Source organism: Nyctibius grandis, chromosome 8 (assembly GCF_013368605.1).
Source record: "Nyctibius grandis isolate bNycGra1 chromosome 8, bNycGra1.pri, whole genome shotgun sequence".
In the NCBI taxonomy this organism is placed as follows: Eukaryota; Metazoa; Chordata; class Aves; order Nyctibiiformes; family Nyctibiidae; genus Nyctibius; species Nyctibius grandis.
In genome coordinates, this window is record NC_090665.1 from 18,155,400 (window position 1) to 18,173,342 (window position 17,943).

Below are 17,943 nucleotides of genomic sequence, written 5' to 3' on the forward strand. Positions count from 1 at the left end.
TAGCTTTCTTACAGTATGCTTAGTATTCAGCAGCATCATCTGTTTTCATTACAACACACTCTGTTAATCAAATTATGTATCAAAATAAAATTTCAAAAGCTCTAGAATGTGTACATCACCTTCACAAAACCATGGGAATTAGCTTCTTCACTTCCCTTTTACAATAGTCTTTACTTTACATGCAAGAACTCTTGACATTTAATATATAGCACCAAATCATTGATCAAAAGCACAGAATCACTCTTTACTTCCTCTGACACTCTTAGTGCCATTTCAAGCATCCAAAAGCAGAAGGCAACTTAAAGATGAAGATGATGATTCTGGTATTTAAAAATTAAGCTTTTGCTTTCTGAAAAGACAACTCACCTCTACGACCAGGAATACCTTGAAGGCCAGGGATTCCTCTCCCTGGTGCTCCTATAAAATATTGGGTCACATTACACTCAAAGTCCTGAATAATTGTTAGAAAACATCATAGCTGTCTAATATTTCATACATTTCTTCACAATTCACTGAATCAAAATGTTGATTTTAGTTATATGTAAAATAAAATTTCATAGAATCATGAATGGTTTGGATTGGAAGGGACCTTAAAGATCATCTAGTTCCAACCCCCCTGCCACTGGCAGGGACACCTTTCCTCTAGACCAGATTGCTCAAAGCCCCACCCAACCTGGCCTCAAACAGTGCCAGGGAGGGGGCACCCACAACTTCTCTGGGCAACCTGTTCCAGTGTCTCACCACCCTCACAGTCAAGAATTTCCTCCTAATATCTAATCTAAACCTACCCTCTTTCAGTTTAAAACTGTTACTTCTTGTCCTACCTTCTACTTATAAACTTATCTTTGGCTCCACAGAAGCTCCGTATTAGTCCTTCCTAAATAATCCTTGTCAGTTTAACTAGGGAAAAAAACAATTGTAAAATAGAATGAAAATACTTCACTGCTGTTACCTGGTTCTCCCTTTACTCCTGGGGGACCAGGCATACCATCCTGACCTTGATTACCTCGTTCACCAACAAGTCCATTTTTTCCAGGGTCTCCAACAGCACCTGTGAATTATAATGGACCACAATATCATTTCACTTCTAGTATTTTGCATTTCAAACGGAGAAGATATGAGTTTGCTTTATTAAAATTTAATTAGTTCAGCTACTTCAAAGATAGATGTAACTGTGTTGGTATATACACATTGGTAAAGAGCAGCATATACTTTTCATTGAGCTCACTGGACTTCAATGGATTTAACACCCCCACTATTTTCACAGGCAATAACTTCCTGTCTTTTGAAGACATTTTAGGACCCTGCCTTTGATTTAACCCACATTGGTGGGAATCTATACAGGCAGCATGATTTCTTTCCCTGGCTTTATTACAAATTCAAGGTTTCTCTAAACAGGGAGTAGATTCTGATCTTTGCTAACTCTGCTGATAAGTCAGTGCAAGTTCACTGAAGTCTACAACATCATAATTTTGATGACGATCTCTGAATATAAGAGCATTCAATGTTCTTTTGAGGACAATAACTGCACTCACTCTGCATTGCATACCTCGTTGTTGCTGCATATTTACAGACTCCCCCTTATGTATATTTTGAATGGTTTGATCTTTTCTGTTGCTTTAACAAACAACTGTCACTCTATCCCCTCTTTCCACTCCATTTTTTTCTCATCTAGCTACATCTTAGTTTATTTTTCTCTTTTAGGAGGTAGAACAAGCCTTTCTTACAATTGTGTGGCTATCACATCTTGAGACTTCTGGATGAAAAAGAAAAGGCAAAAAGCTTTACAATAGTGAAACAAAATTAAAACTTCTTGCCTCAGCTGAACTGATAACACTGAAAACATCTTTAACAGCTACTAAAGACCTTAGCTGGAACCAGAGAAGGTAAACAAAGCCTCGAATTAACATAAACAGAGACTGCAACTGCATCATTTAAATTCTAAAAAGCTCAGAAGAACAACTGCCTTATTACAAAGAAAATAACAAACCAGAGGGCAGTGATTTGGGAGAGATGCTATATACCATACCAGGAGGGCCTGTAATGCCCTGTTGTCCTGGGCGGCCCTGCTGTCCTTTAACACCAGTATCTCCAGGAGGTCCAAGCTTCCCTGTGAGAAAAAAGTGTGGGAGAGGAGAAAAAGCATTATCACTAGATCCAGACTCAGTCTGAGAACTTTGCTATCATTTCTGCTTCAGACAGCTGCAAAAGATCTCAAGCTGATCTCCAAGGTAGCCTGGGTGCACTGACTACAAAGGAGCTGTTAGGTTTACAGCAGTTGAATATAAACATGTCACCCCACAGGCACCCTGTGTAGTTTATTGAGAAATTATCTTCTAGCAGCATGTCAACATCTCACCACCCCTCCAAAAAAACCCATACCTGGGATTCCTGCACCTCCAGTTTCCCCTCTGATCCCATGTGGTCCTGGTACTCCTTTATGTCCTGGATGACCTTGGGATCCTTTTTCTCCTTTGCTGCCCAAAACTCCTGGGGGGCCTGGATCTCCCTGAGAAATAGCAGTTGCACACAAACAGGTAAAGAATCCCATTATATTAAATACATTATATTCCATATTTGAGCAACAGAAAAATCATATGCAATTTTAACGGTTAAGTAAGTGTGTAATCATGGTTCATTATGATTTTCAGATAAAAATCGAAGTGGACTAATATGAAGTCTTCTCATAATACCACTGATCCTTTAGACATAGCTAAGAAAAAAAGACCTTTCTTTAATCTGTACAAACCAAGTTCAGTCCTTAGATGTTTTCACTGGCACACAGACTTCCCTTCAATTTTATTCTGACAGCTCTTTTTTTGATCCAAATGTACATTCCTTACATAATACGCAGCTATACACTTAAATGCGTATTTTTCCTTGAATTCCTACCGACTTTCACAACAGTAATCTCATTGTGGCTACACAGCTAATACAGAAAATAAACAGATAATTTAGATAGATTACAGGAGTTCTACTACAGTTTGCAGCCTCAACCACGTATTTCAGATAATCTCATATGTAAAAAGACTCGCAGATGCTCAACAACCAGAATATGTGGAGGAAATTTGTATACAATTGACCTGACTTAGATACTTTTTTTCTTAGCAAAATATATTATGTTCCGTAACATATATTGCTAAGAAAAAACCCAATTCATCTTGTGTAATGGTATTACTAGACTGTCAAAAACCAACAGTACAATTTTAGATCGCAAATCTTCCGCTTTTGCTAAGATTATGTTTTTCTGTACTCTTTAACGTACAAGTATTCCTACTGCTGACTTTTTAAGTGCAAGTCCTTGTTCTTAATGGATTAGCAACTTTTACAGAAACAGTTATTTACAAGATGTTCCACCTTTACAAATAAGTTCTTGCACCGAGAGAAAAATGAAACATAATGAACTCAAAAATTTCTCCTGAGTAATGACACAATAGGATTTTAGTATTTCTTATCACTAACAAATCATCTCCTTCTGCAAACTCTGCAGCTCTTGCTTACACGTTGTTCTGTTTCTATAGTCAAAGGCTCTGCTTATTGCCTAATATGACAATGTTTCCATTGCCTTTATACCTTTGGACCACGTTCTCCTGGAGGCCCAGCAGATGGGTACCCAGGGTCTCCTTTGTCACCTGGAAAGCCACCATAGCCCAGTGGACCAGGGTCACCTGGTGGTCCTGGAAAGCCTGGAGATCCTTTCTGTCCTTTTGGACCTGGAAAAATACCGATAGTGATATCATTCTTAAAAGGATCACAACTGCATAGCACACCTTGTGTTTTGTGAACTACTGCCTGTATATTCAGATATTAATTCTTCATTAAAGATCAAGTAACTTACACAGCCAGTGATTTTATTCGTAAACACATTAAAAAGAGGTTCTTATATGTAACAATATATAAATCAAAGATGTTATATTTCATTTAGAGAGAGGGAGAACTGCATTCTGCAAGTCAAGCAAATGCTGGGGTGGTGAGAAGTCTATAGGTACTGCAAAGAATAAATCCCAGTCTAAGTATTGTGTAGTGTGCTTGCAGTAACTGCTCAGATCTGTGCAAACACTTCTATACAGCTCTATGAATTTGTAATATGGCTTGACAGAAAATGACCTGGAATTCCCATGTCCCCTTTGTTTCCTGGTGCACCTAGGAATCCTTGTCTTCCAGGAATCCCTGGAAGACCCATAAATCCTTTGACACCTGCAAGATGAAGAAATAAGTGTCATCTTCACGTTTGCTTTAGACACTGGCTGGCTAGTAGAGCTGTCATGAATACAGAATCCTCTACTGCCCACCTTGTCATGGTATATTACTATTTTATAAACCAACATGCAGCCAAAGTATAATTCGTCCTCTTGACCCAGACAAAGAAAAAATTATCATCGCTGTTGTCAGAAAGTCAAGGAAATAACAAGCATCTTATGTATCAACATTAAAATTAAGGTTTGTGACCACAGCACTGAGGGGCAGTAACTGAAATATACTTTTGCAAATTTTCATCAATATGAACTTGTATTTACGCATTGGACTGTCCTTTCATTGTCCCCTGAGTTCAGTCTGGTGTCTGGGCATGTCACAAACACGTTATTACTTACTCATTGTGCACTTCTCATGACTACTATACTCAGTAGCTTTTTCTTAGGCACTTTTTCCCCCACTGATGTATCTTCAGCTTAGTGTAGCTAAATTAGCATTCAGTTTAATGACTACAAGATCTAGTTGCATCTAGAGTGTCCCAGTGTCTAAGTTCCAAGGTACTAGCAATGCCTGAACATTTAGGCAGGAGAGGTCTTATTTTCTTCCTTAAAAAGTTAGGGAGTAGTAGAGCATTTGCAGTTTTTCCTCTGATGGCTACACTGCAATGACTATAAAGGATGTTAATGACAGAATATAGCAGTGATGCTATAATGACATATAGCACAGAGAATTGTTATCATGAGAAGAGCCATTTTGATCACAAGTTTAAAATTATTTCTAATTGTCACTGTTTTTATGTATCTAATTATAGTGTCATATGGTTTTCTAGAAAGAAGTTCTCTCAAAGAATTAAAAATACAGGATACAAAGAAGTAAACACGTTTTATTAGCATTAATTTGAAAAAACAGATGCATTGTCTCACTCAAGGGTCAACATGTATCATTACATATGAGGTTATGTTAATGCCAGAGCAAAACTTTGTGAAATGGCTTAGGTAGGTTTGTAATTTATGCAGGTTCTTTTTAAGTCTGCTTTTCACTGTAGACCTGGTAACTTTCAAAACATAAGCCAAACGCAGGCTTTGAAAATGGAAACGGAATCAATCTGAAATAAAAAAGCTTCTGAAATATTTTTGTGCACTACTGTAATGTTGATATTTTAGAATTCTTACTTTTTTATGCTATTGGGAACTCAAACTTCTCTTCACTTTTATAAATACCAATTTTTATTCATTGGCCTCATCAGCTTTTAGATTTTAAAGTTATTATTATTCAGGATTTAATACTATTTTCTATTTATCACCCCAAACAATGGTCTATATTTGGAAGGAAACAAAGAATCATTTGGTGGCAGGGGCTGTGATTTTCGAACAGCAGCTTTTGAAATGGCTCAGTTTCAGAATTCTCATAAAAGCTTCAGAGTCAATACAGACAATGCAGTGCTGTTGCTGGAGCCGAGTTTATGTGCTAGCATTGAGGTAATATCTCTACCCTACACATAATACAGGAATTCTCAATATACATATTGCATACCTGGTAGACCAGGTATTCCTTCAGACCCATCAAGACCTGGGGGACCTTGCACACCGGCATCTCCTTTTTCTCCTCTTAGACCTATTCTTCCTTGAACTCCTAAAACAAAGTTTCATTTAAAAAAAAATTACAAAACAACATCTTAGAATATAAGTTTTGTGTAAAGTTTAAAGTGTTATAACTCTTAAAACTAATGAAGCAGAAGCGGAGCATAGGATTTTCACTCTCTGAACACACACAAGCAAGACACAAGCTCACAGTTAATGCCTTCTGTATTTCTCATATGGAGACGAAAGCTCATATGGAGCTTTCAGAACGGAAGTTTCTGAAAGCTTCCATAGGAAAATGTCTACACAAAAAGCCAGACAATGTTAGTTAAGCATGTACAACTCATATACAGAGAGTCTATATTAATATTGCAAACAAAGGAATTCTGACAGTCAAGTGTTCTGAGCAGACTCAATTTCTTTGCAATCCAGCATCTACTTGGGAAGCACACCCATTTCTGTGCTCACGGGTTACTAAATGTGTAAAAACATGAATGTATAGCATATATGTATATAAGCCTCCTAGTACTACTGATGTTACTGGTTTAACATTGCGATAGGAGGTTTTTTTTAAGGAATATGGACTTGTTAAAATGGAAATAAATATTCAATGTAATATCCAACTATCCCATAATAAAATGGCCATTACAGTGTTCAGCAGTAATTATTTCAAAGCCGTGTGAATACTCTCAGTAGCAGTCAGTTTCTTCTGTGTTTTAAGAGTCCACTGGAACTGCAACATGGCTGACAACCCTAACTAGTTTTGAATGACAGAACAATGAATGTGCACCTTTTAAGCCTTGTTCTCCTTTAGTCCCAATACCAACCAAGGTCTCAGACGGTCCAGGAAAACCTTTATCACCTGGTTCACCTTTTGCTCCAAGAAACCCTTTTCTTCCCTTTGGTCCTGGGAAGCCAGAAGAACCTGCAAGAAAATTTTCTGAAGAAACCTGACTACACGATAGCATAAAGGAAGCTATGAATCTCGTCTTCAAGGGCAACTATGTATGTAAATATACATTTCAAATCAACAACCTAAACTAGATTCTTAATTACTCCAATCACCAATAAAACATCTATGAGCACAGATTATGGCAAGAGATAGTAATTATTTCTTATACTGAATATATGTATAATCTTGTATCTGTTGAATAGATATAATGATATTTGGAACATGAATGGACAGAAAAAAATAGAGCAAAAGCAGCTCTCTGCACTTTATTTAGCAAATCACCAGCCACTTTTATAAATACCAATGATATAGAAAAGGTGGCAATTCAAAACTGCTAAAAAATAATAAATAATGTTGTCATTCAGTCTGTAGACTGCACATATCCAGAAGTCAAAGATTTACCAAGTCTCAAAGAAATTCCGGTATGACATGCATACTCAGGAGTGATAACGTACATCAAGATGGATCACAAGACTACTTCAGCATGGAAGTTCCTACATTCTAAGTAATAATGAAGGCAGATACTATGGTCACTTGCCTCTGATACCCGGATTGCCTGGTCTTCCAATCATGCCAGGGGGTCCAGGAATTCCTAATAGGCCCATTATACCTGGCTCTCCCCTTGAGCCTGTGGAATTGAAGCAATAGGAACATATTTGTCAGTATTTGATCAGTGAAACAGAACATTACTTCAGAAAACTACCCCTGTGCCTGTCATTTAAGTGTATAATTGCTTGATTTATTTTTTCTTCATTTCTGTAACATACTGTTGAAGCCAGCTTTCCAGTCTTTAACCACATGAACAGCACTTACACACACAGTAACCTCCAAACTACCTATATTAGTAGCTGCAACAGCTTCTACCATTGAATGAAATAACTGACAGTGAGGATCATGTATCTGAGATATCCATACAGGGATGGGAGACCTGTCATGGGGTGTTCTGGCTCAGGAGTTGAAGGCCAGCTGGCCTTGAGAACTCCCCTCAAATGACATCAGAAACCTAGGTTTGTGCAACTGAGTCAAGTGCTACGTGTTTATCGTTAGTTTTATAGGTTGTATATATAAAAAGGTATGTACCATCTCCTTCCCACAGAATAATGCAGGATTTGATAGTAATGAAAAATCTTTCTTAGAGAAGCAGCATTACATACCTGATTTCTTTTATTCTACAAATCAAATTTGAACACATTTCTGAAAAAAACCTACAGGGATTACCTACCTTACTTAAAGTTAGCTCTGGTTAATGTGACAGAGTTTGATCTGACTCAACTCTGTCAGACTCAAGATTTGAACTTGCCTTTTAAGAAAAAGAAGATAGCATTAACAAGCTATCTGTTTGAAAAGGGATGCTGAGTAAGAACTAAACACTTTATGCTTCCATTATGCTGGGGAGTTGCTTTGAAATGTTAACTAGTTCATGTCCTACTGCAAGGACATTACTATACAAAAACCAATGTAAGGCAGCCTTCTGTTCTCAGAAGACTGTTATAGAAAAATTCAGTACTATGTCATGAATGTTGATGGAAAAATATTTGAGCATCTTCAATTTGGAAAAGCGTGACTGACACATTTTTTCAGAGACTGACTTAATTTCTATGTCAAAACAAGTATTTGGGGAATCCTTACCTGGCACACCAGAGATTCCTGGCCTTCCAGACTGTCCCTTGGGACCAGGTAATCCTGTATTTCCCTGAAGACCTATTAATCCAGGTTCCCCAGGATTTCCATAGATTCCCGGGATACTCAAGCCAGGAGGACCTAGTTTTCCTTTTGAACCTTGCGAACCTCTTCTTCCTAAGAAAAATGCATGACAGTGTAGAATGGTACATCTGTCTGGAAAATAAACCTTCATCTCTATCTTGCCATCATGAGCATGGAACTCTTCTTGAATTCTGCCTGTTTGAGGGCTAAATATTAGCTCTATAAGAGAACTTACATGTTCAGGAAGTCTTAAAAGAGTTGTGGTGATGGGTTTTTTTTAAAGGAAAAAAAAAGGCGAGAGTAGACAATTCTGTTCTTTCTCAGCAAAAGAAGAAAAAAACAAACATGAAAACTGCACCAATTCTGCACTCCTCCTCTAAAAAAAAAATTTAAAAAAAAATCCTTTTTAGATCATATGTAGGAGAAGGACTCTGCTGGGTACCTGATTGTGTTTCTCTTGGAACAGAAATCACACGCAGTACACGCAGGTACTTTTGAGTCACTAAACTGGTTTTGGAATATAAGTTCAGCCCTATATAGGAGACATGATTGAAATATCCTTTTTCCTGCAGAATTTGGGCCAGTTTGTGATTACTCTTTGTACTGTACAATGGAATATGAATCTTAATCCATCTTAATCAGTGCACGTGTTTCCTCACATCTGCAGAAAGTGTATCTTGTAAATGGACTCACATTTTCTCACATACTATCCTATAACCAATATCAAAAACCAACTTCAGCTCCCTCAGGCCATTGGAAGGCAGAAACAAAACCCAGACCCACCCAGCCAAATGGCACATTTGATTCAGAAGGTCTTACCTGGTGGGCCTGTAGCTCCCTGGCCACCTGGCAAACCTGGTAGGCCAATAATACATTCAGCAGGTTTCCCTGGAAAACCTGGATCTCCAGGAACTCCAGGTGCGCCACGATCTCCTAAAAGAAAGGAGATTGGATTCACCATGATTTAAGTAGAACTTTCAGGCTTTGAGTGAGCATTGTTTGACTTGGCTTCCCTTTCCTTAAATTAACTTGCTGTGCTCCTTGAGCTTGTTTGACAACAGTACCTCTTAGGCCATCATCACCATCACGTCCAGCACGCCCTGGTAGGCCTGGAAGTCCTGGAAATCCAGTATCACCTTTTGAGCCAGGAATGCCATGACCTCCTGGTGAACCCAGTCTACCTGGCTCTCCAGGAATAACCATGCCTGGGTCACCCTGCAACACAGAGAGAAATGTAAACAATCCATGGGTACTATGTTTTGCAAAACTGCCAAAATATTTTCTCCACTGTGTGATCAATTAACTTCTTTTATAAGGGTAATTTTCTCCATTCCCTGGGGATCTTTCACGTTATAATTTTTAATAGCTCCAATTCAGTAAGATGGTGGATGTTCCTTATTGACAAGCTGCAGATTCCATACCAGAGGAGTAATTCAACTAGACAGCTTTTGGACTCTGTCTCCTAACTCTAAGAAATCACTACTGAGCAATGCAAGACACTTCCCTCCATTTGGCCTTTACTGCATTGTGATGCTTGTTGTAGCTATGAAAAGCTTTGGACCCGTATCTGAAAATTTGGCTGAAGTTTGTGCAAATACAACTTTTCCTTTATTTTATATGATAGACATTTTTATGAAAATATTTATTTAAATAATCAAGGTCAGCACTCAGATGTGTCTTGGAATGTTCAAAGTCAATTACTGTTTTTTTTTAAATCATCCTTCTGAACACTGTGTTCCACAAAGACTGTTTTATCACAAATGTCCCAAGTCTATTCCCTGAAAGGAAAGTCTGAATTGTTTTTTTTTGGCTGACTGAATTGCTAGTTGTTTTGAGTACTAGCTTTGAGTACCAGCAAATGAACATGTTCATAAAGCAGGTCAGTAGATATACTGTAGTAGATATATAGATAGACCTGAAGATATACTTGGACCACAAAGGCCACTCCACATCCAGCTGTTCTGTGGCATCAAACACAGATGAGATAATAATTTAAAGAAAAAAACCAATCACAACCCCAAACTCCACACTTTGTCATGTCAAAAAAACACACAAAAGAATGACATATGAGCACACAAAAAAAGAAATGCCACCTTTTTAAAACCTTTAGGTGGTGGTTTCCTTTTTGCAAATTTGAATCCTGATTACAGAGTAGTCAAGAATCCTACATTTACATATGCCACCAGTAGATTAGCTTCTGTTAATCAGCAGGAGTGGCTGCAGTATTACCTCCAACCTGCTTCCTTTATACTTCAACAGAGCACTTGCTTAAATTAAATGCATGCTTACTAGTCACTGACCTCCATCAAATATGTGCTTAATTGCAATTTCTGAATAGCCATCTTTTCAGAAGCTGTGGTCTTAATTTTTTGCTGTAAGCAATGCAATATCCTCCTTGTGCTTTGAAAACTGAAGTACCAAAACATCCTAAACACTTGGGGTTCTGAAATCCTGTATCTGTATTTAAAATTTTGGTTTGAGCTCCTTTATATATAAACAATTTCATTTCATAGTTTGTGCATCACTAGTCAGGAAATATACGAACTCCTATGTTCCTTATACTTAATTTATTTCCTCAGCGTTACATTTAATGAATGGGATCTATGGAAAGTCTGTGCTGTATTTCTAACCAAACCTTTTCTCCTGGTTGTCCTAGGTTTCCAGCTCGGCCTGGGTCTCCGATCTTTCCTTCACAACCTGGTGACCCTCTGCCTCCTGCAAGTCCTTTATCTCCTGCAAAAGGAATTAAATGGCAGTACAGATGCTATGGTTATCGCCTTATTTTACAAATGGGTATTTCTATGGATGCAGTTATGAGCCTCTGATGCTAAAGTAGACAGCATCTTGATTTCAGAGTTGATGTGACACACTGCATCTTGTTCCTTACATATTCACTCAATGTTGACTATAATACTGTTTGTTTACTTGCTTCAAATCAGTTATTTAACATGTCATTTTTTTTAATGTGAAGCTATTCTGATGTCAGTTCCCTACTGTTTTCTTTAGAAGCAACTTGGTAGTAGTTTTAGTATCACAGCTTGCTTTTTTTTTTTTCCCACACCTGTCCTAACGGGATTAAGAGAATAGTTCTTAATACTTGTAGTGTCCAAAGAGGGGTATGACTTTGCATGAGGAATGGCCAAATTTGCAGTATTCAAAATGCTTTCTTTTACCTGCACATTAGAGCAGGTATTGCATTTTACATAACCAAAACTGATTAAAAATAAAGTACTGACACATATACAGCTCTGTCTCTGTAACACATATCCAGGTAAAGAGAATCCATCTGAAGTAAGCATAGCACTCAGATAAGCTGCACCTGTTTGGGCACTATTCCAGGAAGCATCAATGTCTTTTAAAATATTTTCCTACTGCCAGCTTTGATACTTGATTCTCTGAAATACTTCAAGAAGTTTCAAACGTGCAATTTATAAGCCTGCAGGCAGTAAATTAAGAGAGTGCTAAAAACACTTGCCTGTCTGACTAACATTCACCGATTTTTTTTTTAAACTTGTTTGTTGTTTTCAGTGTGGACTGAAAAAAATAGTCGATTTTTTGGGAGTTTGTTTTTTTTTTTGAAGAAGATCGAAAGCAGTATTTTACCTTTTGCTCCTGGGTTTCCAGGAAACCCAAGCCCTGGAAAGCCTGTGTCACCTGTTGGCCCTGGATGTCCTGAATCCCCTGGCTGACCTCTTGCTCCAACCCTACCTGTACAAAGAAAACAAGTAAACTGTGATATATCTTACCACAGAACATCAACTTGTAAGACTAGGCGTTTTATAGTTTATCATTATTAATTAGGACACCACTGTAGATTATATTAGGACTTAGACACTATTTCTTCTTTACAGCAGGTTTTCACACTTAGAATGTTAATTGTATTCACAGTATCAAAGCAGGCATGAGTCTGTGACTTTTTTTATGCAATCATCTGCCCAAATTCCAGACTTCTAGGAACAACTACATGCAGATACAAATCTTCCACTTTTTGAGAATGTTCAAACACACATTATAGGGGTGAGGCTTGGAATAGAAGCAACTATAAGAACAGAAGCTACCATACAGCTGCCAAGAAATTTTCCTATGCTAATCAGGGCAACTTTAAGGACTATCGTTCTACAAAACTAAAGCAAAGATGCCTTACAGTTAGCCTGAATGTCACTTACTGCCCTTCAGTGCATTCAAAAATTCTGCAAAATTTAAAACACCAGCAACCAAAAAAATCCCACCTGGAACCCAAGCCCAAAACCCACCCAAAAAAGGAAACTCAAGTTCTTAATATCTTAGAACAATGGTTAGTTAACAGTCAGGTCAAAAAGGAATGAGGAAACTTAGTAATACAGTTACTTTTTTGATTGTGCCCCTACAAAGCATGAGGAGGGCCAAGGGCTTCAGGAAGATTAAGAATGCTTTAACCTAATTTTATTCCTTCTGTTTTGAAGGTTGTAGCAGTCCCAGCATAATTTAGAACAGGTTTTTGTCAAAATTATGCTGGAGGCACCTTTCTGGATATACAAGGTGTGGCATATGCACCAGATGTTTCTGGTTCTTGGAGGAACAGAGTCATAGCATAGGACTGCTTGGAATCTCTGCCATTGTGCACACCATGAACATGGCCCCGTGTGCCCTTCCTATTCACATCAACTTCCCCTAGTTTTCTTGAAAGGGAACGTTACAGCTAATTCCATAGTTTCTGTACCACAGAAATCCTTTTTTTGTAGTTATTTCAAAGTAACCCAACAGTTTTATCTGGCCAGAGCTGGAATAGAAATCTCAATCAGATTATATCTGATTTTTACTGTATTTAGTGCAGATGTACTCACCAGGCACTCCTGGGGGTCCGGGTAAACCATCTGGTCCTTGAGGTCCTGGCAACCCAGGTAATGGAGTTATTCTACTGGTCTCTCCTTTCAGACCTTCAGCAAATACATAATCAAAGATTACACAGGCTTATAGTTTGTGAATACGTAATCTTAAGCATTTAAAAATATTAGTGATCAATCTACTCGGCTAAAAATGCAGTCTTCTACAGTTTCCGTATTTCTATTGACACCAAACCCACCTGCAGCCTTCCTCTCAGCCCTCCTGCAGTCTACTGGAGACCCAGGAAAGGAAGCACAGAGTCAGCAGGAAAACAATGCAATTGAGAATGCTTCATCTGCAACTCCATTTCATAAAGATTTAATGGGTATTCTCTTTAAGAAACCTTGACTGTATCTGCCATCCAACTTTGAGTTCTTCCAGATTACGCCTGCCTATAAATACATACTCTGGTATGTTTTCAGCACTCAAAAATTATTAAACCCTTCATATTTTCCCCTGATGACTTAGCTCACACTAATGATCATGACTGAATACATATTTAAATACTTTTTTTTTTTTTTCATGATGAGGACAGTCAAGAACTGGAACAGGTTCCCCAGAGATGATGTTTTATCTTGGTCCTTGGAGGTTTTCAAGGCCCAACTGGATAAAGCCTTGAGTAACTTGGTCTGATCTCATAGCTGACCCTGCTCTGAGCAGGAGTTTGGACTAAAGACCTCATAGGGTCTGTTCCAACTTCAATTATCTTATGACCCTAAGACTTTCACTATTATCTCCAGTGGGCCACAGTTGGAACAATGCTGTGGAAATCTCATCCCAAGAAAAACTTCCTATGTTTCATAAATTATGTCTTTGACTTCAGTCTATCTCTGTGATTTCAATCAAGTGCTCTATAACATACGTAAAAAATGGTAAAATAGGAAGTTACAAACCAGCTTCTCCAGGTAATCCAGGTGGACCAGGTATTCCTTTAGAGCCTTTGAAACCTCTTGTTCCTTGTGGTCCATATCCTGGCAGTCCAGGAAGCCCCATCTCTCCAGTAAGACCAAGACTGCCAGGCAATCCAGGTAGTCCTCTATCTCCTTTTGAACCAGCCCCCTATTAATGATTACACATCTATGTATACCAAGCATTACTTGCTTTCCACACCAGCTTTCATAACAAAATGCCTGATTCTCTGTCTGACTATAATCTTGCATTACTTTAGCAACAGAGTAGCTCTGCTAATTTAAGAGGAATTTTTCTTCTGATGTACTTGTTATTAAAGGAATATAAATTTTAATATCAATGGTTACAAATACAGGGCTATTAAGAGTGAAATAGTACAAATAAATACAACAGCTTGATTTTTCATTAGCTGTGGCATTATACTGTACACTTTTTTTAAAACAGGTTTGGTAAAAAAAAGCCTCAGCTCTGATTCTCCTTGAATACTGTCGAGTCAGGTTTAGAGAGTTATATCTGAATTACTTTTAACAGTTTCTCAGCCAATACAACACAATAATAATTGTTACTTTTTGTTTCTGTTGAATGAAGAGCTCTGTCCTAATGATTCTAGTTTTATGGTCAGTCTTCCCAGTTTTTGTGGTTTCTCTCAGCCCTGACTGAAGATTAACTCCTAAAGACTGAACAGGAATTATTTGAATTATTATTACCTTTTAAGCATTATAAGTAGTCAGGAAAACTGTTTTGTTTTTTTTTTTTTAATCTTATTCACCATAGTAATCCAAGATAATGCTCCAATATAAATATCCAAACTAACACCACAATAGACTGCCAAGGTTTTTCAGCAACATGTATCTACACTAGCCTCATCTCTCTGGTATTACACAAGAATATTTACTGTTGTTCTGAATATTTACTGAATATTGGTTCTGCATATTGGTTTAGCACAGTACCCCTAAGTCAGGTAGAGGATTTTCAGTAGAAGTATCTGAATAGATAAAACAGACAAGATACAAATACTGACTTAGGTTTTCATGAATTCTGTATTAATGGCAAACGGTGCATACTCACCTGTTCACCTTTAGAACCCTTGAATCCTTTAGAGCCAGGTCTTCCCAGAAATCCACTTGAACCTTTTCTTCCTTTGTCTCCCCTGGCCCCTGGATCTCCTCGCTCACCTTTTGGCCCTTCTGGATACACATATCCTGGCTCACCTTTTGATCCTTTATGTCCTTGATCTCCTCTAAAACCTGGAGGTCCCTGGAACAAAGCAATCAAAAGAATTTCACTGCTAGAAATATGTCAGCTGCTTTCAAGCTTTCTTTTTTAAAATTAAATACGTGAGAGTGGTTCTCTCTGTTCTCATCTTTATTCACTGTAATGGCACACTTCAATGAACAGGGTTTTTTGGTTTTTTCTTCTTCTCCTGCCTTTACTCCTTTTGGCCCCAATTATAATTTCATTTATACTACTATAAGCAGTAATAATGCAGGATCATTTAATGGATCAGACTGTTAACTACCTGGTTGTACTTTCATGACACAAAAAGAAGGACAAGAAAGTACCTTAAAATTTAATTAGGGATTTCTCCTCCACATGGGAATATCTCCCCAGGGACACTATAACAGCCACAGTTGGCTCTGTTCATAGTTAACTTCACCTCTCCCTTCTTTCCCCCTCAACGTACAAAGTGGGTACTCTATCCCAGCCAAAACCAGTATAAGCTGAAAGTACACTGGGCTCTAGTGATATTGGGCTCATGAACTCTTGGGAGCTTTCTGGAAAAACCTGTTAGCAGACTCTTTTGTTCTGCATCTGTATGGCAACCACCACAACGAATACTTGTGTGTGACTTCTTTTATTGGACAGCACCGACTGTAATTTCCCACAAATAATTACTACTACAGGCACAAGTCAGAAAAACCAAGTGGTATGTCTGTGGTAGCAGGTGTCAGCCTTCCCTCTTCATAATGTTTCCCAAGAGGGAATGTCTTTTGCATCCCTGAAGAGGGTATTAGGAGAAGCAAGTTTCTCTCTGCACAGCTGGGGCCTTAGCAAGTCCTGAGCATGCCGGAAACAAGAGAAGTAAGAAGCCTGACGATGATCACAGCACACAAAACTCTACACATGCTTTACAGCCACTGCCATGATTATAGAATTATGTAGATGAACAGAAGTTAACTGTAAACTACCCATACCAGGCAGAAGCAGTCTAGCCATCGTGAAATACAGCACAGGTTAATCACACAGGTATTACCTGCCTCACTGCCTGTGCTGAACTTCTTGCTGCACTAAGGAAAACAGGATCATGTAAAGCTAGGTCAGCTGTGTCCACATTACAGTCTCTACCTAGGCCTCCCATGCAGACACATTCATTACTACAGAAAGAAAACTGTTGAGATCACCCAGTATGACACTGCATGTAACACCGGCCATAAAGTTTCTCTGAAATAATTCTTGTGGGATCTGAAAAATAATCTGGAAAACCCAAGTCTTACTTGAGCTCCTGGAAGCCCCACTTCTCCTGGAGAACCTGGAGAACCTTTTGGACCTGTTGTTCCTTCTCTACCTGCAAAAGAAACAGCATATTTTGTAAAGAAAAATGAAAACAAGGACATGGATTTTGACAAGCTCCAATAATCACACCCAGCATTGAAAGTTTCTGCTTGCTACACTGACTACATCATCATAGACTGACCTGGCTTCAGGCTGCACCTAAGCCTATTAGCATTCCAACTTCATCTCTTTTAGTGCTTGTGCTCGTACCAGTGGATGGAGCTGCGTCAGGTTCTCACACTCATCACAACCTCAGGTCTAGTTCAAGGACTGCATGCTGCAGACATGCCCATACCTGATTCTCATACTAAAAGCAAAATCACTGGCATTTCCTACTATCCTGTTAGAAACAACAAGATAATTTACCAGGCATGCCATCTTGGCCATGTGGCCCAGGAGAACCAGGAAGACCAGGTATTCCTGGAATATAGCTGCAATCAGTACACACGGCAGCTTCATCACCTAGAATGAAAGTAATTCATTAGTTGTTCCACAGCAAGTAATTCCCAAGCTTAACTAACATGTTACATGGTTTGTTATAGAGGATGGTTAAGACTTTTTGGCCAGAGAGTGGTAGGAACACGGCCTTAATTTTGTTGGAAGGTCACTTCCAACACAGTACAAAATTACCTGTGGTCAGACAGTGAATCGGAACTGATTACATTTAATTGAAAATACAGCAACATTCAGTTTAAATCTCTTAATTTTTTTCAAGTCTAGTTTTCGTAAACTGTTTGGATATAGTCACTCTAGCGAGAAGCCAAATTCTCTGAAAAGAAGAAAGGGACATAGGCTTCAAACTAACATGGCTGCATAACAGCCTGGATGACTTCAATGACTGGCAAGTGGCAAAGAGATTCAGCAGCTCCTGTGGTGATATTTGTTCTCTCCGAGAACAACTTGGCAGTGCTAGGTTAACAGTTGGACTTGATGATCTTAAAGGTCCTTTCCAACAAAAACAATTCTATGATTCTGTTCTACGATACTATAACAATGGAAGAATACGAAAACCCTACCAATCTGTAATAATTGTTTGTCCCAGTGAAGATCTACCCTGGCTGCAGTGCTGTACAACTGGTGTGCAGCACTTGCACATGCACTGCTCCTTTAGCTGCTCTTTACTGTAAGGGGAGGAAGGCATCTTGCTATCCCTAATGAATTTTCTTAAATCTCTGAACTCATCAAATG

The 17,943-nt window shown here is 38.4% G+C and overlaps 1 protein-coding gene across 1 annotated transcript in view; it reads right to left on the reverse strand.

Annotated features, from left to right (window-relative positions):
* COL4A3 (collagen type IV alpha 3 chain) overlaps positions 1-17,943 on the reverse strand; it is a 63,986-nt gene that overhangs the window by 9,465 nt on the left and 36,578 nt on the right. Inside the window, exons 23-41 of the mRNA XM_068406578.1 lie at positions 17,122-17,217; positions 16,698-16,768; positions 15,271-15,459; positions 14,187-14,352; positions 13,254-13,346; positions 12,034-12,138; positions 11,066-11,163; positions 9,495-9,645; positions 9,250-9,363; positions 8,356-8,523; positions 7,265-7,354; positions 6,565-6,699; positions 5,728-5,826; positions 4,108-4,197; positions 3,574-3,713; positions 2,383-2,509; positions 2,030-2,110; positions 953-1,051; positions 367-417 (exon numbers count right to left, since the gene is read on the reverse strand). Of these exons, the coding sequence (XP_068262679.1) occupies positions 367-417; positions 953-1,051; positions 2,030-2,110; positions 2,383-2,509; positions 3,574-3,713; positions 4,108-4,197; positions 5,728-5,826; positions 6,565-6,699; positions 7,265-7,354; positions 8,356-8,523; positions 9,250-9,363; positions 9,495-9,645; positions 11,066-11,163; positions 12,034-12,138; positions 13,254-13,346; positions 14,187-14,352; positions 15,271-15,459; positions 16,698-16,768; positions 17,122-17,217 (2,163 nt within the window). The remainder of the gene's footprint in view (positions 1-366; positions 418-952; positions 1,052-2,029; positions 2,111-2,382; positions 2,510-3,573; positions 3,714-4,107; positions 4,198-5,727; positions 5,827-6,564; positions 6,700-7,264; positions 7,355-8,355; positions 8,524-9,249; positions 9,364-9,494; positions 9,646-11,065; positions 11,164-12,033; positions 12,139-13,253; positions 13,347-14,186; positions 14,353-15,270; positions 15,460-16,697; positions 16,769-17,121; positions 17,218-17,943) is intronic.